At 40.4% G+C, this 26,469-nt stretch overlaps 1 protein-coding gene across 1 annotated transcript in view; it reads left to right on the top strand.

Annotated features, from left to right (window-relative positions):
* The window catches only part of LOC122671038, a 42,839-nt gene extending 18,281 nt beyond the window's left edge, over positions 1 to 24,558 (top strand). The window contains exons 2-9 of the mRNA XM_043868130.1: positions 8,311 to 8,484; positions 9,424 to 9,832; positions 9,954 to 10,234; positions 10,429 to 10,497; positions 10,578 to 10,634; positions 22,237 to 22,289; positions 22,438 to 22,513; positions 23,149 to 24,558. Coding sequence (XP_043724065.1) covers positions 8,311 to 8,484; positions 9,424 to 9,832; positions 9,954 to 10,234; positions 10,429 to 10,497; positions 10,578 to 10,634; positions 22,237 to 22,289; positions 22,438 to 22,513; positions 23,149 to 24,142 — 2,113 coding nt within the window. The 3' untranslated portion in view covers positions 24,143 to 24,558. The remainder of the gene's footprint in view (positions 1 to 8,310; positions 8,485 to 9,423; positions 9,833 to 9,953; positions 10,235 to 10,428; positions 10,498 to 10,577; positions 10,635 to 22,236; positions 22,290 to 22,437; positions 22,514 to 23,148) is intronic.
* Positions 24,559 to 26,469: the final 1,911 nt, after the last annotated feature.

Raw genomic sequence — 26,469 nt, 5'->3', positions numbered from 1 at the left:
CGAGGCTCTTAAGGCGTTTCTTTTTTAGTGGGTATGTTGATTGGTCTCACTTCAGGTAGTGACGTTTCTGAGTTATCCGATAACTCTTCAATAACTACATGTTCAATTTTCTTGGTCAACATCTCTACTTCCAGAAAAGTAACATGTTTACTTACAACGACCTTTTGGTCAACAAGGTCATTGAAATAGTAACCTATCGTGCCTTTAGGATAACCCAAGAAATAACATCTTAATGTCCTAGATTCCGATTTGTCTGTCTATTGCTTTCGCATGTGAGCGATGCAACCCCATACCCTGAGATGTTGTATGCTAGGCCTACGGCCTTTCCACAACTCAAAAGGTGTCTTTGCTACAGACTTTGTTGGAACCCTATTCAAGATATAAATAATTGTTTTTAGGGCGCCAGAAAGAAAGAGGTAGCTTACTATAAATAAGCATTGTTTAAACCATATCCAATAAAGTCTGATTGCGTCGCTCAGAGACACCATTTGTTGTGGTGTTCCAGGATTCGTAAATTGATTAACAATCCCTTGAGAAGTGAGATATTCTCTAAACTGATCTGACAGATACTCTCCTATCCAATCGTAAGGATTTGATGCGTTTATCCAACTGTCTTTCGACTTTGGCTTGTAATTCCTTGAATTTCTCTAAGGGTTTTGACTTTTTACGCATTAAGTAGATATAACCATATCTAAAGTAATCATCAGTAAAAGTTGTGAAATACTCAAATCCGTATCTAACTTGTGTATTTATGGGTCCACATACATCCATATGAATTAACTCCAACAAAATTGTGGCTCTCACACGGTCGCAACTTTATTACTAAAGGGTTTCTTGGTCATTTTGCACCGAAGGCATGACTCACAGGTAGGGAAGGATTCGACCTTTAGATTTTTTAACGGTCCATCCTTCACTAGCCTACTGACTGGTGCATCCTTTACTAGCCTATTGATTCGGTCCATGTTACGTTTCAGATCAACATTAAATTAATATTCGTTTTAACTGGGCAATCTAAAAAATACAAACCACTTTGTAAATGTCCAGATGCCACGAAAGGACTATTTAAATGAATAACCAATTTAGAATTAAAGGAAAAACTATACCCATCCATAGCTAATTTAGTTTTAACAATTCTTTAAAACTAAATCAACGGAATCAAATTTTAAATAAAATGTTCCTATGGCCATCGCCATTGCCTCAGCTCCAGTGCCCATCCTTAAGCACACCTCATTTCTTTCCAGTTTCCTTGTCTCCTTGAACCCTTGCAACATATTGCAAATATGAACAGTGGATCCATTATCCACCAACCAAGAATTGGTAGGTTCAAAAGATAAATTTGACTCATAAAGAACATTTACACCACATGTACCTTCTTTAGGAATTTTTGATTCATCCGGCTTCTTGTTTTTAACAGTTGGCAGAAATGCACAACAGTTTCTTTTCCAGTGACCCTCCATGCAATAAAAACATTTAGTTTTTGCTTTCTTATTGCCAGTGTTCCTACCCTTGGGTTTCAGGGCTTTGCCCATATTTCCCTTTTTCTTCTTCTTCCCCTTGAGAGAAGGCTATTCCTCAGTAGCATTGACCTTGGGTTTTTCCTTTTTCAAGATCTTCTCTGCCTCAATCAACATATTGGCCAGCTCAGTGAGCTCCAATTCCTTATCACTAATATTATATAATAACCGGAAAGGATCATAGGCAGATGGTAGAGAATTCAAGATCACATTAGTTTTATATTGCAGGTCAAATCTTGTCCCCATGGATTCCAGTTTCTCAAATAGATTTGTCATTTTCATGACTGATCTATCACTGAAGTCCCTTGGGACATCCTGGAGTTATGGATTTGACTGACCACCTCATAGTGGGCATGTGTCAACTGCTTGTTGAATAGTTCAGCAAGTTTTTACCATTTTACTCCGGCTGTACTTATATCTTTGACCAAATCCGCTACTGACTTATCTAATGATCCTAGGATATAGAGTGATGCCTTTGAATCCCTGACAAGGAAATCCTTATAGTACTCTTTTTCCACTAGATCATTATGGTGGGGTTCTGGAGGAATTTGTTCATCAAGAATGGAAATGAGACCTTCTGCAGTCAGGAGCAATTTAATGCTCTGGTACCAGTGATTGTCAATTTCGAATCATAGTACTAAAACTCGCGAAATTTCGGTCGAGATATCGAATATTTCGAGTATCTCGACCTGTCCGAAACGAAACGCAAGTCCGATATGAAAAAATGCAATATTTCGAATATTTCAAAAATTTCGATGAAATTTCGGTCATCTCGTTTCGGAAATTTCGGAAATCTCGGTAATCTCGTTTCAAAAATTTCGGAAATCTCGGTCATTTTTGGCATTTTACACCAACAGAAAAATACCATATTTCGACGAAATTTCAACGAAATTTCGGTATCTCGGAAATTTCGGTCAGACCGAAACACCGAAACAAACGAGATTTAGTACATGTTTCGAATCACTTATTAGGGCTAACAGGTTTGCATTAACGGCAACCATTGTAATAGAATCTACACATGTACTAGTAAAATCACATGCATTAATAACCATTGATAAATTAGCGAGCAAACAATATCAACAATCTGTCACAATTCAAGTCTCCCTTGTGACCTGAAAGGTGGATTGGATACTTACAACCTTTGCATGGATAACTTACCCTGTCGGGAGTCATTATACATACCTTGGTTGTGTGGATTATTCTATCTGACCCTTGGGCTTCCAATATTTTCGGTCACCTGGGTGTCATGTCCAGATCCGGTTGGCTGACATACCCGAGTCATGTATATACCTATTGCATTGGTTAGAATTATAGAATCATGAAGGATGACCCACTGTCGCAGTGCTCCCTCACCATTTGCACTCTAAAATTATCTAGATAGAGATAAATATAGACAGTCATGTGATAATGAACCAGACAATGTCCTATCGGCGTATGCGAGGCCATATCACAAAACCTCTACACTTACCTTCAATAGGAGGCCATGGATTTGTCTACTAGCCTAGATCAATCCATATCATACACGTGTTATAATCAAATAGGGATAATGATTAACTCTCACATCATTACATGGTTGGCAAAAACCAATTAATCATCATTAATTAATTAACGTAATTATGGGATGGCAGTATTTTAATAGAAGTGATAATCCCCCCTCTCATTAAAAAATAAAATTCTAATAAACTTTCTATGAATCATGGGTGCATCATCATGCCTTGGATGTCGCACATCATGTGCACATGCTTTACCTCTATCATCTCTTCCATCCGATCAAATCATCAAAGTGGGTGATCAACATTTCCATTTACTTTGAATGCCACATGTGGATCTTCATCAACATGCCCTGGGAGATCCTATCTTTGCTAAAAAATTACATTGGAAACCTAGAAAAAATTTCTGTACATTTTCCTTTCAAATAAAAAGAAATCCCGATGGAGAAACCAACCCACCATTTGGGCTGCCAATGGGGGGGGGGGGGGTGGGGGGAGTACATTTGTTTATAAAAAAGAAAGGGGGAGAGAGAAAAGCATCACATCCACCCATAACCCATTAAAATTACTTATGTCAATCTAGCCATCCATTTTTATTCGAAAGCCAATCCCATAATCACATAGCCATTGCAACATTATGTATGGGCATTACCATTCAATTATTAAAGCCATTTGGAACTCACAATGATACAAAATCATTAAATCAAACCTCACATCTCATGTGAAACAAATTACCGAAGCCCATCATATTAAAAATCACTTTTTCAAAATTTTTTTTTTGTTTTGAAGGAATGAAGACAGCAGCCCCAAAATCAAGGGCAGGAGGTGGACAAAGCCGTGGGGAGCAGCAAGGGCACAAGGCCGCATGGCAGCAGGTGCGCAAGCCGCAGGAGCAGCAAGCGCGCGAGCCGCACAGTGCAGGCCAGCCTGGGTTCAGGCCACATGGCGGGCGAGCGCAGGGCGCGAGACCCGTGGGCCCTAGGCGCGCAGGGGTGGTGCACCTGTGCACCCTCTGGGTGCCTTGGCCGCTTGGTCTCTTTGCCCTGGGTACTTGTGTGTTTGGGGAATTTTTGGGTTGTACCCATGGTTAAATTTCAACCAATCTCCATGGGAAATTGCTGCAGAGATCTAACGTCCACTATTCTTGGGAATAAATCTTTTCCCTAATTTTGTCATCCCATGGGAAAAGATCCAAAAACTTTCTTGGTCTCTCCCCAAAAGAAATCAAGAAACACAATCTCTCTTTTCCAAAAGTACAAGAATCTTGAATTTTTAAAGAATTGATATTCTCATACACATTTATAACAACTTGCAACAAATTAATTGATATCTATGGGTGGGAAAGGTGGCTCTGATACCACACTGTTGGTAGTCATGGGATCATCTCTTGGTTTTTCCCATGAGATCAATCATAGGAAATTTATGGTATAACAAAAAATTATTACACCGATCTCTTTTGTCGTCCCATGAGAATTAGGGTAAAGACAAGAAGAGAAAAGAACATCTTTTTTCATCCCATGAAAAAAGGAAACCATCCCATACTCGAATGCACAGCGGAAAGGGATTGATTCGGGTTTTCTTTCACATCCCATGAATAACAAATAATTAAAACCTTAATGTAGGATAATAAAAACATCAAGATTCGTTAACTTGGAGAGCCTCAAGTGTTGATCCTCCTCCAGATAATGGTTCTTCCTCTAATGAGCACACTAGACAAGATAATTCTGAACTTTCTTGGTGCAGCCAAAGTTCCCCAAGTCAATTCGATATCTCTTCAATGTTTCACACAATCTAGGGTTTACAAAACCCACACTCTCAAACACACTGGAGAGTCCAAGGAGAAGAGACATAGATAGAGAGAGAGAGAGAGAGAGAGAGAGAGAGAGAGAGAATGGAGATTTCGGCCAAAGGGGGATGGAGGAAAAATGCGGCCAAGAGTTCTTGGCCGACCCCTCCCCCCTCTTTAGGTTTTTATATGTGAGGCTCTAAAGAGCTCTTTCTCTCTCTCTCTCCCTCTCCCTCTCTCCTACTTGACTTGGACCGGTCTTCTTCTAGTGTGCTTCTAACTGGTGAAGAAGGAGAATCTTAAAGGGAATAATAATTAATTAATTATTTTTTATTTAATGGATAATTAAATAATAGCATCACATCCTTTAAATTAAATAAACTAATTAATTAATTAGTAAATTCCAAAATTACCCTTACATAATAACAACTTATCATGTTCCAACCCTCCACTAATCAACATCATCATTATGGAATCTAGGGCATGTATACACATGGTTTGAAGTATTGACTGATACGATACGATACAAACCAATACGTATTGGTATCGGTCGATACTGACATGTTACATACCGATACGTCTCTTTTTTTTAAAAAATGGACTGTTTCGAATTCTATCGAAATGTATCGGCTGATACGATATGATACGATTGATACCATCGATACGTCCAGTAAAGGGTTCTGTGGGTGGTTTAATATGTATTGGCCGATTTGACTCGATACATACTGATACATTATTGATATGTACTGATACATACCGATACGTACCGATACATACCGATACCATTGATACATTCCATAAAAAAGTCATTTTTACTCACAGACACGATACAACTCCTAATCTAACGAAAAAATGAAGGAAAACTCTTAACCAAGAGTCTAAAATCTTGCATTTAATCTTGGTTTTTTATACTTTTAGACTAAAAAACGAATCATGGAGTGCTACAACATCATCATTTGCATCATCTAATACTCTTCATGGTTATAGATGATTACAACGTGTAAGAAACCTCGTCTTTTATAACAATTTCAATTTAATGCACTTGTTTGGTTATACATTATTCACCGTTTTATTGTTTATGCATGACACTTGTTATATATTACTTATTTATATTGTTTTTGTTCCAAAAGTGTATTTTCATGTGTATCTTGACCATTTCTATGCGTATCTATATTGTTCGATACGTATCTCCGATATGATATGATACAATACGTCTCTTAAAATCACCCGGCCGATATGATACCTGATACCGATACTTTAAACCTGGTGTATAGATATACTGCCAAACCCCATTCTATAGTATATGTCCATATCAGAACGTCTATGTAAGTGATCAGAATCCACAAAACACGATTACATATTTTAATAAAAACATGTAATATATCATTTTATGTGAAAATAAGTTTTGCAAAACCATTTTCAAAATGGTACAGGATCCTGATTCTCATCCGATCATCTATAGACAAGCTCTTACTTGATGTTCCCCAATCGGGCAGTGGAGACCATGTTGAGTAACTCTTTCACGCACAAAATGTTCACACATTCCCAGAATACCGGCTTTAGTTCTTAGAACCTTAGTCATTGATAAACCAAAGAATATGTTCAAATTTTGCAGTGACAAGATCCTCTAAGGTACTGGGTCTCGGTGACGTAAATCTATCTCTTACTCACATCCGGTGGTAACACATGAGGGAATCGATATAAATAGATTCTTCGCCAATACACAACAATATGTGTACTCACATTCGTACCCTGACATCAACATACCAAGGTGTACCCAATGCGACGACTATATGATAAGGGTGCCCAGCCCAAACCCTAGTCATGAACTCGTGACTACCATTTTAAGTATAAACTTAAGGACATGTAATGCAATATTATATCGCATGAGATAATATTAAACCAAAATGTATAAATGGTTTAATACAAAATAAACAGGGTTTGATGGACACATATATTCAATACAACCTTACAAAAAAAGACTAAAAAATAGACTCCTACACTAAAAAGGAAAGGCCTAACCCAATCCTCAACCTATTAGGTAACTTAAACTGACTAGGAAACTGAAATAGACTCAAAACAGAGTCCTAATCCACCCCAACTAAATACTTAAAAGAAAACTACTAAAAGCACTTAAAGTGAACCATTGATTGAACCGGTTCAATTTATGAACCAAAAAAACCTTAAAATAAAACTATGTATGGAACTACAACTACTAATCCCGTATGTAACCTAATTACCCATATTTTAGTCCCATAAAAGTGGCCTATTACATAGAAAACCCATGGGATCAAAGGCCCAACATGTATATAACCTAACCCTAGACTTATTCCCATCAAAATAAGCCTCTTTTGGTGATGTATCTGCATCAGAGAGAGAGAGAGAGAGAGAGAGAGGAATACTGGAGCGGGAAAGGGTTTGTGTTTGTGCATAATAAAAGAACAGAGGAGACACTCCCTCGAAGTGTTACCAAATGGCACTTTATATTCTCGCATGGAAGCTAAGAGGATTAGGTTTCCCTAAAAGAAGGGAGACTGTTATGGCTGTAATAGCTGAGTGGAAGCTGGTACGGTCACTTTTCAGGAACTAAATTAACTGTTATTGATGGGATTTGTCTGAGCCAGTCTGGATTAAAAAATATTTATCATGTTGTGTCTGGTGGGTACCCCAGGTAGTAACCTTCTTCTGTGGGACAAGTGGTGGAGCTTCAGGATTAGAAATGTGGGAATAATTAATTCTTTTTCCTAGGTCCATGATAGGCTTTAGTGAAATATACTTCCACCCCACTTCTTCCAAATCCTTAAATCTTCAAGGGAATTGTTAATAGCCCCTCGAGTCATGCAGCACATCCTTCCATCTCTCTTTCCAGGAGTTCTCTTCTAAGAATGGGATAATGGTCCATATCACATTGGCTAATGGCTCCCTCATTCTCTACAGCCAAGGGATAATATGTCAGAAATAAATCTTTAAGCTTTCTTCCTCCAGCTATACTTCCCATTTCTAAACCTTTCTCCATTACCTTGTGTATCTCCACAAAATCCTCAAGTTTGTTTATTATATTTCCCGTGCACTCCATGGGCTGAGTATATCAACCTCATATGCCATCTGCTTCATTTTGTTACATTTTTCTCTTTTTCAGACATGTTTCAGTCTGATCGTTTTGATTTATAAATTTACATGAATGCAAGGTAAGCTGCTAGAATGTGCTTTGCGGTTTTCTTGCTTTGTAGTGTAGTGAATGGTTCTTTCCCAGATCATTGTATTTCCTCTTCTCCCTTTGTGTGTGTGTTTATATAGATAGGTACCTATTCTATGGGAGGAGGGAGGGAAGATGAGAACCAGGAGGCTTGAACCCAAGACCGCCTGGTAGGGTGGGCTTTTACTCTCCACACTACTATCAACTGCGCTAGGCAGTCGTAGTCCCCCTTTGTGTTGCTACTAATAACTGATTTATTTTTGGTCTTCTCCTAATCTGATTAATATATATGGGCCTTTTCTTTTTCTTTGGTTTTGTCTCTAGGTCCGTCAAAACATTCACATATGAAGCATTGAACAATATTGTGAGGCTGATAAATGGGGTTTCTGCGCTTCTACTGGCTATATTGCCAGGGAAGTCCACTATTCTTGAAGGCATTCAGGGCTGGGAGCTCAGGCCAACTTTTCGTGGACCTCGACTTCCCCGTTGGATGGAAAAGTAAGTCTTCACAGTTACTCTAATATAATCAGATGATCATTTTGAGCATTTTTTCTATAATTTCATTGCAAGTCGGGAAAAAATTCTTTTGGCATGAGAAGCTTTAGTCTATGTAGCCTATATTTAAGAGATTTATATCCATGGTATGGTCCTGCTTTTGAAATCTTTTGTTACTTTCGGGCTGCAGGCCTTCTACCCTCTGCTATAATAATTGTGACTTGTCTAACCGATGTTCCACGAAAATAATTATGGTCTAGTTACCATAACGCGTTTAGGTATATATTAAAAAAATAATTGATGTGCCTCTTGAAAAAAAAATTGTAGATAAATTAATTAGAAGCAAATATTTTAGGTTTCTTTTTGGGTATTCTAAGACTCTAGGCATATTTATAATGATGTTAAGAAAAGGTAAACAAGATGTTGAAAATGTTGTGTCAGACCCCGACATTGGCACTTATCTTTTTCATATACAGCAGGCACTGTTTTGAATCCCTGTAAATTTTAGGAAGCTTTTTAGGACACTTCTGTTTCTATTATCTTGATCAAATCATTGCATTTTACGAATAAGCTTCTATCTTGGATTCATTGCAATGGGAGAGTTAAACATCCAGTGTTACCGAATTGATCTATGGTGTCTTCAGAAAATTTGGAATGGTCTTTTATTTGAAGAAAATGTTTTGTGCAAGTATTTGCATTTTTTTTATCTCTTTGAAACTAAGTTAGTCTTCTCTGATCTCAAATACTGCTTTGTCCACAGTGCTGCATAAAGAATTGCTATGATAGAACCTTATGATCTTGTGGATGCATTTATTTATCCAACTTTGATTTTCAGAATTTAGGTATAATCATTTCAATATAAGATATTCTGTTCCAATCATGCTTGGTTGGAGTTGCATGTTCTATTTTTTTAAAATGTCCACCTTTTCTTGATGGTGATAGTGGTGTCTCCTCCTTCAACCAATTCATTCATGAACTTGCTGTCGATTCTGATACTTCCTCAAGTGTGGGTTACTCATCTGGAGAAGATAGTGAAGGTAGTGATGAAAGCATATATCCTGCTTCTCCCTCATCACATGTTTCACGGGCATCTCGAGCAAGCAGTCTCATCAAGTATGATAAACGCCAAACACGGAGGATTAAGTGTTTATTGTCATGGATTTTCTGGCCTGCAACATTTATTCTGGGTATACCATTTTGTCTTTATCGTTATTTTGGGTTTAAGGGGCTAACATCTCCAAGTACCCTGCGAACCCACCAGCCTTTGCATTCACATTCGACCAAGAAATCAAACTTCCTCAAGGAACATGTTTTTCACCGCACCACTGACAGGAGACGTGGAGTTATTGAGGTTTCTGCAAGGATTGCTTCTTTGAAATTATGTCTTTAATGGTTTCTTATCCTTGCTTATCTCCTGTTACTCTTTTGCTTTGATTTCTGATATTGGAATTGGATATTACTATTTTAACCAGGACCTCCAGCTAGGAATGGAGATCTTCATAGAAGCCATCTTTGATGTTGTTCACAAGGCAGCACATTGCCTTCTTTCACCATCAGAATGTTTCAGAATGCTTTCTAGTTGGTTTTCTTTGCAGAGCAGTATCAAGGAAGTTCCTGAGGGCTGTGCAGATACATCTGTTCCCACAGCTACACTAGGAGAAAATAATCCAACTCCTACTGAAAGGAAAACCAATTTTCGTCAGGCTATGAATACAGATGCTCGAACATGCCAAGATGTCATAACAGAACTTGGGTAAGGGCAATCTGCATTCTTGTTGATTTATATATGAGATGTGGCCCCTAGTGTATCTTAATTGCTTCTATCCTAAGTGAGCTTAGTCCTAGCAGGCCGAAGAATTGTTTTGAGGGACGTAATTGCTACTTCACCCTCAACAGTCTTTTTGTGCTGCCCTGTTTGAAGATTCTAACTTGAACCTGCTGTTTCAGGTATCCATATGAAGCTATTCGTGTAGTTACTGCCGATGGATATGTTCTTATTTTGGAAAGGATTCCCAGGTATATACACGTCGGTTTTGCCTGATTTGAAAATTTACTTCAGTGCTTGGCTGCATAACACCTGCCACATTTTCTTGCAGGCGTGATGCTCGAAAGGCTGTTTATCTGCAACATGGAATAATGGATTCATCCATGGGGTGAGTTAGTCCTTCCAATTACATTTTCATTTTAAATGCAACACTTTCTTGAGTCATTCATATGAAATGGATTGAATTCTTTTATCAAGCAAGGAATATGAACTTCATACAGAGACAACTACCTGACTGATTGCTTAAGACTAGAAGATGCAGCATTCGTACTAAGTTGCTTAATTTTGTTAGTATCTTTTTCAGTTTATTGGTAGGAAGTGGTCTTGACATCTCTTGGAACCTGTAATTGAGCCTGAGCAGTGAAAACAAACTTAGCAGTCTACAAATGCACAATTAACTAACGTAGAGCTAACCCAAGAATATTAACATTGGACCTGCAGAACATCTTACCAGTTTGATCCATGTAAATCATTCATACAGCTATTGGTTCATCAATTCCCACTTTCCCAGAAATTGCAAACATAGTGGAACCTTTTAAGCGAACAGCTGATTATATTCATTCTTGATTTTAAGTTTTTGGAGGGAAATTTCTGTACAGGGTTTTAAACTACTGGTTCCTGAGCTGAATGTCACTTTGATAAAAGGCTGATGATGAAGCTCTAGTCAGAGGCCATACTTCATTTGTGGTGTAACTTTTAGCGAAGAACTTGTTGCACTCCTGGTTCTTAAATGCAAGCTTCATTATGGATCATTTTACATGAAATCAATCATATAGAAGCCCTTGAAACATGTCTTCCCTTATTTAGTATTTAATACTCCGTAAGATACTGCTCACCAAGATAATAACTGACTAATTATTATTTAGAAATTTAACTCCTGATATTGGGGGGGGGGGGGGTGAGGAAATTAACTGGTCTTAAGGTTTAATGAACTATTTCCTTTAATAAGATACAGCTATTAATGGGGGTAAATGCTGATTGACCTCCTAAGGTTTTAAGAAACCTACATATCAGCTGTAATTGTTTTGTGACCTGACAGATCCCCCCACTTGCCAAACTAAGCTATAGATCCATCCATCCATCCATCCATTATTTCTTGGAATCTGAAAAACGAGATTCATCATTAAAGGGAATCTACCCATCAGTTCAGGGAGATCTTTGGGGATATTAAAGGTCTTCCCAAGAGAGACCTTCTACCAGGGTTTTGTGGGGTTTTGAGTTTTATTTCTGGAGTTATTAAAATTCTTTGTAACAAAGCACACTAATAGAAAACCAGAACCGAGACGGTGGAGAAAGAGATGGAGAAGAGAGGAGAACTGTCAAACTTAAGAGTCTCCCTCACCTTGTTTATATTTATACCAAACAGATTACATTAAGAGGGAATTTGTGGAACTCCGTGAATACTGGCTTGATCCAAGTGATCATACCCTAGCCTTTATTTATAATATTGAAATCATATGACAAGAATACAACTAAGCGATGTGGGACTAAAACCGATATTACAACACTCCCTCTCAAGTTGGTGCATACATATCAAACATGCCCAACTTGCTAATTATAGGAAAAAATAGCTTAGGACTGATTCCTTTGGTGAGGATATTAGCCAGCTGATCACTAGACTGAATAAATGGGATACAGATTAGCTCTTGTTCCAACTTTTCTTTGATAAAATGCCGGTCAATCTCAACATGTTTGGTACGATCATGTTGAACCGGATTGTGTGCAATGCTGATTGCAGACTTGCTATCACAGTAGAGTCGCATAAGAAGATCAGTAACCATCCCCAAATCTTGAAGAAGCCCCTTGAGCCAAAGAAGTTCACAAATACCCTGAGCCATAGCTCGGAACTCAGCTTCAGCACTAGATCAAGCTACAACAGCTTGCTTTTTTGCTTCTCCAAGTAATTAGGTTTCCTCCAACAAATGTGTAATACCTGGATGTGGATTTCCTATCATCAGGACTGCCAGCCCAATCTGCATCAGTGTATGCTTCTATCCGGAGGTGGCTATGAGGAGAGAACAAGATTCCTTTTTCAGGAGATGACTTAAGGTAACGGAGAATTCTATACGCTGCTTCCAAGTGAGAAGAGTGAGGATCATGCATGTATTGCCTGACAAGGCCTACAGCAAATGTGATATCCGGCCGAGTATGTGAGAGGTAGATCAATCGGCCAACTAACCTCTGATAACTGCCTTTGTCCACCGGGTCGCCGTCCTTACTCTTCAAATATGTGTTGGGCTCAAGGGGGTATCTGCTGGTTTACACCCAAGCATCCCTGTCTCTTGTAACAAATCTAAGGTATATTTCCTTTGAGAGAGAGATATGCCCTTAGCTGAATAGGCAACCTCAATCCCTAAGAAATACCTACCCAATTCCTTGACTTCAAACTCGGTGCCCAAATAAGCCTTCAACTTCTGTATTTCCTGTGCATCACTGCCTGTGATCACCATATCATCAACATAGACAATCAGCATTGTCACTTGCTGTCCTACCTTCTTCACAAACAACGTATGATCTGCATTGCTTTGCTTGTACCCATAAGCAATCATAGCCTTCTGGAACCGGCCAAACCAAGCCCTAGGTGACTGTTTCAGACCATACAGGGCCTTCTTCAGTTTACATACCTTTCCCTAAGTTTTTTAAGAAGTAAAACCAGGAGGTATCTCCATGTAGACATCTTCTTCCAAATCTCCATGCAAGAAGGCATTCTTCACATCAAGTTGCTGGAGTTCCCATCCTCGATTCACAGCACAAGAGATAATAACCCGTACAGTATTCATCTTTACTACAGGAGCAAAGGTCTCTTGGTAGTCAATACCTTGGGTTTGAGTAAACCCCTTGGCAACAAGCCTCGCCTTGTATCTCTCCACTGAGCCATCAGCCTTATGCTTCACTACAAAGACCCATTTGCAACCAACAGGTCTTTTTCCAGGTGGAGGACTCACCAAATCCCAGGTCTTTTTTTCAAGGGCATGCATCTCTTCATTCATCGCATCCTTCCATTTCTGTTAGGCTATAGCCTCCTGCCAGTTGTTAGGGATGGAAATAGAGGATAAAGAAGCTATGAAGGCATGGAAAGCAGGAGTTAGTGAGTTATATGACACAAAGTTGGAAATAGGGTGCAAGGTACAACTTCTCTTTGTTTCCGAGCAGCAATGGATAAATCAAGACTGGGATCAATAGGGGGCTTACAAGAAATCTGACTAGGAGCAAGACTTGGAGCAGGAGCAGATGCCGATTGAGTAGGATCAGTGGTGGTGGTCTCTTTGTATAGAGGGCCGTCTAGAGGAAAATCAGTTCGTCGAGTGTACACAATTTTTTCTTGTTGTAGCTGTCCCATTTCCTGTTCTTGACTAGTAACCCCTTTTTCGAATTCAACAGAGGTATCCTCTATAGTAGGTATTTCAATGTCTAGAGGAGCAATCAGCGGGACCTCTTCACCACTTATAATCTCCCCCTGCAGAGGTTCCGGCTGTTTAAAGTAAGCTTCAGACTCCTGGAACACTACATCCATAGTGACAAACGCTTTCCGGGTTGGAGGATGATAGCATTTATATCCTTTCTGGGTAGCAGAATAACCAAGAAATATGCATCACAGTCCCTTAGGATCAAATTTTCCGTGTACATGATGATTCCTGGCAAACACGACACAGCCAGAGACTTTGAGAGACACAACAAAGGTTGATTTCCCACAGAGCACATCCAAGGGGCAGCGACCATCCAAAAAACGAGAGGGAAGCCGGTTGATAAGATATGTAGCTGTAAGAACAGCATTACCCCAAAAGCGAGGACGAACAGCCCTAGTTAACATAAGAGAACGAGCAACCTCCAGAAGATGGCGGTTCTTGCGTTCAGCCACCCCATTTTGAGCGGGAGTGTCAACGCAAGAGGTTTGGTGAATGATCCTATGGCTGTCCAAATAAGACCGAAAGGCACCGTCCATATACTCCTTTCCATTATCGGACCTGAGAATCTTGACCTTGGCATCGAACTGTGTCTCGACCATCTTATGAAATAAAGTGAAACAGGTAAAGACGTCACTCTTACTATGCATCAAATATACCCAAGTCGTCCGACTGAAGCAATCAATGAAAGTGACAAACCATCGAAATCCAGAGCTAGACACACAAGGGGCAAGGCCCCATACATCAGAATGTATCAAACCAAATGGATGCAAGCTTCTATTGTCAGAAATTGGAAAAATGCTTCGAGTTTGCTTTGCCAAAGTGCAAGCATCACAAGAAAAATTATGTTTCTTACATCTCTTCACCAAACTAGGAAATAAAGCGGACAAAACACTAAACGGTGGATGGCCCAAATGACGATGCCAATTATTTAATTCGAAGAGTGCAGAATCAAAATCAGAAGATGCAGGCTGAGTTGTCAAAGCTGCCCGGGAACCGTCAAACATGTACAGACCACCAACCACCTTACCAGATGCAATCGTACTGTCCGTTTCCAAGTCCTGAAAGAAATAATGGATTGGAAAAAATGTTACTTTGCAGTTTAAATCCTTTTTTTTTTTTGGATGAATAATAATATTAATGCAAAGAAAGAGAGGGAATATACAAGCCCAAGGGCAGACAAGCCGAAACTAGAGACTAGTTAGGGCGCAAGATGGAAGTAGGGAGGCCCCAGGAGACAACAATGAGCCTGTTCCTTGGGGAATCCTTCACATCCATGAGGGGGAGGGATCTAGCTTTAGATGAATCATAAAAAAAGATGGCCTTCCAAATCATGTCAAGAGAGCGGGAGTTGGATGTCCATCTTCTAAGGTTGCGTTCCATCCAAATGTGGGAAATAGTGGCACAAAAGGCAATCTTGCCAACCGAGTCGCAAATCGACTTCCCTCCGAACGCCATGCCGATCCAAATCCATTCCCTGCTAAGAGGGAGAGGAGTGCGCCTACCAGGCCAGCAATGGTGAAGCACACGGCTCCAGATGGACGAGGCAAATGGGCAAGTGAAGAAAAGGTGATCGACATCTTCAGCCCCATTCCAACAGAGACAGCAACTGGAAGGGACCTGAATATGCCGATAAATAAGGAAGGTCTGGGTAGGAAGGCAGCTTGCCAAAGCGCGCCAAGTGGTGAGGCTATGACGAGGGATGTGACCGCAGTTTAAATCCTTAGTTATGCTACTAATGGAAAGCAAATTAGTAGTAAACTTTGGAACATGTAACACAGATGAAAGGGAAGATGAAGAACACTGCACGGATCCCTTTCCCGAGATAGGAGAAAGAGACCCATCAGCAACTTGAACCTTACTATGACCAGATAAAGGAAAATAAGTGGAACAAAAAGAGGAAGAATAGGTCATATGGTCGGTTGTCCCTGAGTTAATTACCCAAGAATCGGGCATGACCGAGGTGCAATTCCCACCAAATGAAATACCTGTGGAAGAAGGTGTATTGGGATTAGTAGGTAGAGATAGAGCGGAAGGAGATACAGATGTCGAAGAAGACGAGTCCAAACGAGTCACCATATCCCGCAAATTTTGCAAATCCTCCATGACCTGTGACACTGAATGATCAGGCTGATCCTCAGTAGTTGCTTGATGAGCACGGGTATTATTGGACCAATTAGAACCACCCCTACCACGGCCGCGAGTGTCTGCAGGGTGACCATGAAGTTTCCAACAGCGGTCCTTCGTATGCCATTCCTTCCCACAGTAATCACATTTACTGGGAGGGCGATCACCAGATGACCGATCAGTGCTAGCAGAACGGGAAGAGCCCCCACGGGTAGAGTGTGACCCAGAAATAAGAGCCGATCTCTCCTAAGTAACTGGGTGAACCATGGCTGTTCGTCGACTGTCCTCAGCCGAAAGGATCGCATAGGCTTGTTCAAGAGTGGGGAGAGGTTCCCGATTCAAAATATTTGACCGTATATGATCAAACTCAATATTCAACCCTGCCAAGAAATCAAAGACGCGTAAACCATCTTCCCACTTGCGGTAGGCCGTGGCATCAACATTAGTGGTGGCAATGAAGGTACCCAGAGAATCCAACTGTTGCCACATCGTATACATGGTATTGTAATACTGAGAAAGTGTTAACTCCATCTGTTTAGTAGAATGGATTTTTTGACGGAGTTCATAGCATTGGCAGCATTCCTAACTTGAGAATAAGTATCTTTGGCTGTCTTCCATATTTTCGCAGCCGAGTCAAGAAGAAGGTACCGCCCAACAATGTCTTGGTCCGTGGAATTAACCAGATATGACATGACCAAGAAATTAAAATTCATCTAACGATCCTGTGCAGAACCAGTCTCTGTAGGCCTGACCGTGGTGCCCGTGATGTAGCCAGACAAGCCACGGGAACCAATCGCAAATAAACAGGAACGAGACCACATAAGATAATTGCTTCCATTCAACTTGATGGTGTTCACGGGAAACGGAATAAAATCACGTTGCGACGAACCATCAGATCCAGAAGAAGCAGAGGTGATCTCCGAGGCGTCAGGCATGGTGGCTGGAAAAAATCGCAGAACTCAAAAAACAAGGCCTCAAAAAATAATTAAATCATACGGAGGAAAAAAAAAAGGACCCTTGGCGGGAGTCAACTCACCACCAAGGGTGGGAAAAAAATAACGCAAGGTGAGGGAGACCCTCTCGCGAGAAAGAAAGGAAAGCGAGAGGTGGGGGGGCTGGCGGTGGAGGCGGAAGAAGGGGGAGGGCTGGCGGTAGTGGCGGAAGGGGTGGGAGGGCCTGGCGGGAGAAAAAGAAGGGCAGGTGGAGGGTGGCTGGTGGTAGCGGAGGGTTGGCAGAAGGCTGCCGGTGGTGGTAGAGGGCTGGCGGTGGTGGCTGGCCTTAGGGTAGAAACACAAAGGAGAAGAGAGAAACAACTAAGTAATGTGGGACTAAAACCCATATTACAGCAGAATTATATTAGGATTCCAATTACAATAGGAATTAGAAATAGAGCTAGAGACTCCAACTAGGACTAAGAAACTCTAACTAAAACATAAACATAAACATAAACAAGAGAGGCTCATAAGGAGGAGAGGAATCTCGACTAGAATAATGAATATTCTAATCGAGATATCCTCTTCTCCCTATGGGCTCGATATACTTAAACACTCCCCCCTTAAGCTGGAGCATACAAATCACCTAGACCCAGCTTGGAACAACTTCGACAAAAAGCAGGTCCAAACATCGGCTTTGTAAACATATCACCAGGTTGATTGGTAGTAGAAACAAATGGAGTAGCAATCAACTTCTTCATAACAGCATCCCGAACAAAGTGATAAGCAACCTCAATGTGCTTGGTCCTCTCATGAAATACAGGATTACTTGCAATATAGATAGCGGCTTGATTATCACAATACATCTACATAGGTTGAGAGATGGGAAATCCAACTCTTGGAGCAAAGATCTTACCCACATCAACTCAGCTGTAGTATGTGCCATCGCTCTATATTCAGCCTCAACACCATATGTTGTCAAGGCATCGCTTTGGTCGAATTGGGGGCCTTGGTCACCTTGGTTGCCTAATTGGTGTCGCCTTAATTTGGGACCCTCTCCATCACCTTGGGTCGCCTAGACGCCGTGACAACTGACAACTATGTTCAGTAATTGACCGAGCAACGATGGTTTGTTTCTTGCTTTTCCAGGTGAGCAAATTATCACCCATAAAGGTACAATAACCAGTAGTAGAATGCCTATCACCATCAGCACCAACCTAGTCAGCATCAGAAAACCCAACCAGATTAGCATTCCAATTAGGCCGATAAATAAGACCCTTACCATGAGTACTTTTCAGATATCGCAACACATAGCAAGTAGCATCCCAGTGAATTTTCTTTGGACATTACATAAATTGACTAATAACTCCAACGGCAAAGGATATATCTTGGCGAGTGACAGTAAAATAAATAAGTTTTCCAACTAATCTTCTATACTAATGAACATCTCAAAAATCCTCACTCTCAATGGACCCTAGTTTTTGATGGGGGTCCATGGGAGTATCTGCTGGTTTGGAAGCAAGCATTCCAGTGTTAGTCAAAAGGTCAAGGACATATTTTCTTTGAGATAAGCTAACGCCTTTCTTGCTTCGCTAAACTTCAATACCAAAGAAATACTTGAGAATACCCAAGTTCATAGTTGTCACGTGTAGGTGACCCAAGGCGTTGGAGAGGGTAAAAAAGTCAAGATGACATTTTCAAGGCATCCAAGGCATGGCGACGCCTTGACAACTATGCCCAAGTCTTTCATCTGAAAATGCTGATGAAGATATGCTTTTTAACTTGGGCAATATCAGAAGCATCATTACCAGATATAATAATGTCATTCACATAGATTACCATACCCACCACCTTTGAACTCTTTGACTGCGAATAAAAACAGAATGGTCAGAATAACACTGTGAGAAGTAACAATGGAGCTGAACTTATCAAACCATGCTCTTGGAGATCGTTTCAACCTATAATTTGCCTTACAAAGCTTGCAAACCTTGGTAGAATTCTCCTTCTGAGCAACATACCCTGGACATTGCTCCATATAAACCTCCTCTTGAAGATCACTATAGAAAAAGGTATTTTTGATATCCATATGATATAAGGGCCAATCAAAATTAACAACCAGAGAAATAAGGATCCGAATGGAATCAGACGAGCGACTGGAGAGAAAGTCTCAAAGTAATCAACACCATATGTTTGAGTATAGCCTTTAGCAACCAAGCGGGCCTTAAGCTGCTCAACAAAACCATCCAGATTGTATTTGATAGTGTTAGAAGTATAGCCGGTAAAATGGTCATGATAGGTCTCGATACTAGCGTCAGCCTATATGACACTAGGTTGTTTTATTGCCTTTTCATTTCCTATTTTACCCCTATAAAGTCTCCTTTATATTAATGAATATAGCTGGCCTCTCTAACGTAAGAGAGAGCACAACTTTCCTCTCATTCTTCTCCTTCTTCTTCCTCTTCTATGTTTCTGCTATTTACATGGTATCAGAGCTGTTCTGATCAAAGAGGGCAAGCTTCCACTTCTTTCAGTTACTTTCTTATTTCCAATTCTAAAGGAAGAAGGTGGTATAGTCTCCATTGAGTTTTGAAGACCCTCTAGGGACCTACGCTGCTGTAGGGGGTATTTTTACCCCATCTTTTGAAGCCTTGAAGGTGTTTGAAGAAATGTTGCAATGAAGAGACATCGGCTCCTATTCCAGATCAGATTCGATGCTCTTTGTGATGTTTTAGGATTGTTTGGGATATATTCCTAACTGTTTTTGGTGTTCTTGTATGGTCGATGCTCTTTGTATTGCTTGGATAGTTCTTTTGGAATGTCTTGGCCTAGATATTGAGCTTTTCATTGGTTTCATGGACTGTTTGTTGACTATTCTACTGTGGTTAAGCTACTGTTATGCTGTCGGACAGCTCCTATTGAGCTGGTTTGGAATGTCTTGGCCTAGATCAGTTAACCCTGATGGGTCTCTTGCTCGGTAGAAAGCAAGACTTGTGGCCAAGGGTTACGCACAGGTGTATGGTGTTGACTACTTGGATACCTTCTCACCAGTTGCCAAGCTTGCTTCTGTACGTATTTTGATATCCCTCGCTGCCTCTCATCATAGCCTTTGTTTTAGCTAGATGTCAAAAATGCGTTTCTCCATGGCACTTTGCAGGAGGAGGTGTATATGGAGCAACCTCCTAGGTTTGTTGCTCAGGGGGAGTCTTTTGGTATGGTGTGTCGCTTGAAGAAATCATTGTATGGACTCAAACAGTCTCCTCGTGGTTTTGGACGCTTCACGGAAGTGGTTCTTAAGTTTGGTCTATCTAGATGTGGGAGTGATCACTCCTTTCACAAACAGTCAAGTGCAGGAAGGATTCTTCTGATAGTGTATGTAGATGATATTATTATTACTGGAGATGACTCATCAGGAATAGGGGAGTTGAAGTTACATCTCCAACAGAAATTTCAGACCAAGGATGTTAAAGTATTTCTTGGGCATTGAAGTTGTTCAATCTCAGAAGGGCATTTTTCTCTCACAGCGGAAGTATGTGTTGGACTTACTCACTAAGACAGGTATGCTTGGGTCCAAACCAATTGACTCTCCTATGGATCATAATGTGAAACTCACTATTGATGAGGAAGGCATACTTGATGATTCAGAAAGATATAGAAGGTTGGTGGGTAAGTTAAATTACTTAACAGTTTCCCAACCTGATATTGCTTTTCCAGTCAGCGTGGTGAGCGAGTTTCTTTCTTCTTCTCGGACTTCTCATTGGGATGCTGTTAGCCAGATTCTACGGTATCTGAAGAAAGCTCCAGGTAGAGGAATAGTATATCAGGGTCATGGTCATACTAAAATTAAAGGTTTTTCAGATGCAGATTGGGCAGGGTCTCCAGTTGACAGGAGATCCACTACAGGATATTGTACGTTTGTTGGAGGAAATCTTGTGTCTTGGAAGAGCAAGAAGCAGACTGTCGTGGCCAGGTCTAGCGCTTAGTCAGAGTATAGGCAGATCTAGCGCTGAGTCAGAGTATAGGGCCATGGCACATTTGACATGTGAGCCGATTTGGATACAACAGTTATTGTCTGAGTTGGGATTTGATCCTCCGATTCCTATGCAGCTGTGGTGTGATAATCAAGCAGCTGTCCATATTGCTTCCGATCCCATCTTTCATGAGAGGACGAAGCATATTGAGATAGACTGCCATTTTGTTCGTGAGAAGATGTAGAGTGGCTTGATTATTCCAAGTCATGTTCGAACTGGTGAACAATTAGCTGATATGTTTACCAAACCTTTGGGTTGTGGGTGGATTAATTATATTTGTAACAAGCTGGGCATGATAAACATATATGCTCCAGCTTGAGGGGGAGTGTTAAGAGTGGTTTAAGGAGACCAAAAGAGGTCTCGGGATTAGCGTCTGGTGCTAATCCTGAGAATCCCAAGTAGTCTCTTCTTTTCTGGTTTTTTCCTTATTTGCCCCCAACCCTCCTTTATATGTTCTCTCTTTATTTCGGTGAGATATTAATGAGATTCTAAGGCTGCACTGCAGTACTCTTCCTCCTCCTCTTCTCTTCTTCATTATTGCAGGTTACAAATTCCATCCATTAATTTTGCATCAGACCTTGGGGCCTGCATTAACTTTTTCAATCAATATGAAATTTAGGAAAAGGCTAGCCCTAGCTAGCCCTACAGATGTAATAGATGCACATCTGAGACCCCCCTGCACAGTTGGTCCACCCCCATGGGGCGGGCACCCTGCACAGTCCAGATCCAGATTATGCTTCGATAATTGGAAATATAAAACATTTAAAATAACAAAAAAAAAATTATCTAGGGCTATGATTGATAAAATTTTTTTTTTGTTGGCTAACGAGGATGTCCAGACCTTCAGCTCAACTAGTCTGTTGGGCACGTGCACCGGGTCAGCACCAGATCCTATGAGAACCATAGAAGCCATGTGGCTGGCCCCAAGGGGTGTAAGGGGAATCGAACTCAGGACGCATGTTGATTTAGGCACGCTTCCTTGCCAACTGAGCTACACCCGTGGGTTGATTGATAAGATTGCATAACATGAAAATAATAGATGAATGACCTGGATCCCTGCCATGTGGTGGGCCCCGTGTCAATATTGGTGGTTGTCCCACTGCACGGAAAAGATGTGTGAATGCATTGCACCATACATGCTTGCTTTATGGTTATGGTTCTTGGGTCTATATATGATATCTGACCTTTATCTGCTATTTATATTTTAACTTCATATCCAGATGGGTGTCCAATGGAGTTGTTGGCTCTCCTGCATTTGCAGCCTTTGATCAAGGTAAGCCTTTTTTCTTTTAATTTTTCCCCTTTCTTTTCAGTCACTCATAGTTTTCAGGTTGCATTGAAGATCAGACCATTTCAGGTTGCATTGCCATGAAGATCAAACCATAAGCGGTAGAGAACCGATTCTCATCTCATTTGTGCAGGTTATGATGTATTCCTGGGGAACTTTCGTGGTTTGGTTTCTAGGGAACATGTTAACAAGAACATCTCCTCACGACAGTAAGTTTCTGTAAGAAGTCTGTTTGGTGGCTTTGAATATTTTTCTGAGCGATACTCTGCTTTTGCCAGATTACTGTCTAGGACGGAATCTCCTTGACAGGCACCTAGTTCTGCCACATGGTAGGTTAGATGGGATTGAAATTTTATGGACAAGTTGCTAGACCCCAAGTTCCTCGAATAAGGTTGCCCATTTGTGGTGCAAGGACACACACAGGAGGGTATGCCGTTGCTTGAGGATATATGGTTTGAATGAGTCTAAAATTTGACCCGTGGACTATTCCAGCAGCTGGTATTGTATGCCATTGGAGGGCGGTTGCATTTGATATGGTCCAACCAGTAGTCTCATTTTCTTTCCCTAGTACCCTTGCTTCCCTAGATATCCAATGGTCAGAATTACCTCATCGCCTGTCCACGTGACAGATAGAGGTGTGCCTGTCAAAAAGATTCCATCCTAGACGGCCATCTGGTTATGCCTTTTTCTGAGCAATGTACTTCTTTTGGAGGTTCATTTCTTGCTTTAGAAGAACTTGTGTTAGGGAAAGAAAGGAGGTTCATTAGTGCTTTTGTGTAACTTTTTTTTTTTCCAGACGCTTTATGATGTGAAAATGTTCACTAATAAGTTGTTCATCTTGCAGGTACTGGAAGTATTCCATCAATGAGCATGGTACACAGGATATACCTGCTATGATAGAGAAAATTCATCAAGTTAAAACCTCTGAATTGAAGAACAGCCATCCTGATCTTGAAGAGGAAAACAATGATGATCAGCCTTACAAACTTGTTTCAATCTGCCACAGCCTGGGAGGAGCAGCAATATTGATGTACGTCATAACGCGTCGGATAGAGGAGAAGCCCCACAGACTGTCGAGGTTGATCCTACTATCACCAGCTGGGTTCCATGATGATTCTACCCTAGCATTTACTGTAGCGGAATATCTGTGTCTTATGTTGGCTCCAATCCTTGCTCCACTTATGCCTGGGTTGTACATACCAACCAGATTTTTCCGGATGTTGCTGAACAAGTTGGCAAGGGACTTCCACAACTACCCTGCCTTGGGAGGGTTAGTTCAGACCCTTATGAGCTATGTTGTGGGTGGTGACAGCTCAAACTGGGTTGGGGTGCTAGGTTTGCCCCACTACAACATGTATGACATGCCTGGAGTTTCTTTTTATGTTGCTCTTCACCTTGCACAGATGAAGCGTAGAGGAAAGTTTATAATGTACGATCATGGGAGTGCGGCTACTAACATGGAAGTGTATGGATCATCTGAACCCTTGGACTTAGGTGAATACTATGGGCTCATTGACATTCCTGTCGATCTGGTTGCTGGGCGGAAGGATAAGGTTATACGTCCATCCATGGTTAGGAAACATTATAAGTTGATGAAGGATTCGGGTGTTGATGTGTTCTTCAATGAATTTGAATATGCTCACCTGGATTTTACATTTTCCCACCATGAAGAACTTTTGGCTTATGTCATGTCCCGCCTGTTGCTTGTTGTACCTCCACCTAAGCAACAGTTTGGTCAGAAGGCTGTGAGATTGAAGAAGAAAGATGGAAATGGGTCAGCTAGCAATATTACCTTGAGATCCTCCTCCTCCTCCTCCTCCTCCTCATCATCATCATAAGAGACAAAATGTCATAGGAGACAAAAAGTATAAATGCGGAAGCTTTTGGGATTGAGCTGTGGGTGTGTCTTCTTTGGTTTTTGAGAAGTGACGTGCTTGCATTTTATGTTCATACTTGCCACTGTTGTATATGATTGGATAGATGTATTTAATGCCATTGTAGTTAGTCAGAGGTTTATACTGTAAATGAGCGTCAAGTCATCATATTCCCTCTCTGTGGTGAGAATTAAATCATTGGGAAGTATGGTATGGGTAAGGGATCAGTAAATTGTACCTTGTAAGAGAAGTAGTTGTATGTGACTTGGTTTATACTGTGTGAATGAGTATTCATGAACAGCAGCCTTGATGAAATCATTGTTGAGATGTCCTCCTGCATCCATTATGATTGATCAATGTCATCTTCTGTCATTGCTTGACTTATTTTTTCAGTTGGTTATCGTCGTCATCATCATCTTTGTTCCATAATATCCACTCCAATTCGTTAAGTTTTACTGTAGACCAACAATAAAGGTGGAGACTTCATATATACTTTTTTCTTTATTATCATTTATGGAAAGGAAAAGAAATGGATTAAAAGTAAGAAGTACAGAAAGTAGCATTTCTCTCCTTAAAACTAAGCAGAGAGCTTTAAAGATCTAGCTGAAGCGGCAAAAGCATGAGACAGAGTAACATGATCCCTACTAACCTTCTTAATTATCAATGACTGGAATAACCTAAACATATGTGTAATATCATGTAATAAACTAAAAAGTGGCCAAGCCCAAGTCATAGTTTGAGTCGAAATCTGTCCAGGTTTCTGAACACTTGATTCCCTTGTCAATTGCATCCTTGATGCCTTGCTCAATCACTTTCCCTTCTGCCTCAGGAACCTAAATAGCAATGATCATAAACCACAGACATACAACCATTGTCAAGACAGACAAGAAACCCAGCTAGATTCCTGAGTTAGCTGCAAAAAACTTCTATCAATAATGACAAGGTGATGAGCTGCACTTGCTGTGAAAGGTAAAACATTGGAAATAGGGGGAGGGGGGACATAATACAAGGTAGAGGAAGATGTAAATGAATCATTGAGATATCACCTGAACAAGCTGCATGGGATTTGGTTTCTTTGATGAAAATTCATTTATAAAATTTAAGCCTAGAAACATGTCGGTAGATTTAAGGATCATGGTTTCAACTTCTAGAGACGAGGAAGAAACTTGTAATTTCTTTTTGGCGAAGGTTTTCCTTCACTTAGGCTGAGTGGACTTTCTTCACTTGGGTAAAAGCCCTTGGTATTCAGCCCAAGATATCACAGGATCATCATGTAACTGGCAATCAAATTGAGGGTTAAACAAAACATATTAGGAATCTTTATCCAATTATTAACATTAGTTAAGATGTAATGAGGGTCTGGGAGTTTCTTGGACATAATACATTGATTTCGAGCAGTCCAAACAAAATAACAGGTAATAGCAAAGACAGATAATATTAAAGATATATCACACTTACAAATATTGGGTTGAATAGAGATATTCAACAAGAGAGCCCACGATATTAGTTCCACAAAGGCGTTCAGTCCTTAATCCTAATAATCAATTTCCCAAATTCTTTTAACCTTAGAGAAAGAAAGAAGTAAATGCCAATCTGTCTCTTTCAAACCCATAAGGAAGACAAGTGACATCAATAGAGAGAAACTTAACACAAATTTACCTTGGTACTTAGATAATTTTTTAGCAGTTTCCATAAGAAATACTTAAATTTTAGATGAATATTAGCTTTCCATAAGCTGGACCATAGAAGATTCCTAGTATCTTGAGAAAAGGTCCGATAAAGAGATAAAATTAGCTGCAATATTTGTTATGAGAGAACCCTTTTTTTTTTTTAAAGAGGGCAGCCTAAGTACAGGCAAGAGGAATAGACAAATTTTTTACACAGAAAATAGAGTTTACCACTGCGTTCCTAAAATTAAATCTGATGCCTTTGTGATGAGGTTAGAGTGACTTAAGTGTAATGACCCCAATTCCACAGACCTGGTGGGGCCCATGTAGTCAGACCTGGCTGGGACAGCGCAAGGAAACCCTTAATTCATCTTTAAACCATATCGGTAACCAACAAGGAAAAATATGCAAGCATTCAATCACATAACATTATCATGAAAGCGGAAAACTTTGATATTATGGATACATAGAGGGGAGGGGGATGATATTGACCCTACATACTATTATCAACGTTTCCAACACTCATTTAATCATAGATAATAAAACAAACATGGAGGATGGTTCTGATGGCACAAAACTAGTATCTTAATCTGTCTTGGGTACGACCCATCTCCATCTCTCTCT

The sequence above is a fragment of the Telopea speciosissima genome, chromosome 1 (genome assembly GCF_018873765.1).
Source record: "Telopea speciosissima isolate NSW1024214 ecotype Mountain lineage chromosome 1, Tspe_v1, whole genome shotgun sequence".
Taxonomy (NCBI): Eukaryota; Viridiplantae; Streptophyta; class Magnoliopsida; order Proteales; family Proteaceae; genus Telopea; species Telopea speciosissima.
The sequence above is the reverse complement of the archived record's forward strand: the minus strand, read 5'-3'. Positions and strand labels throughout refer to the sequence as shown.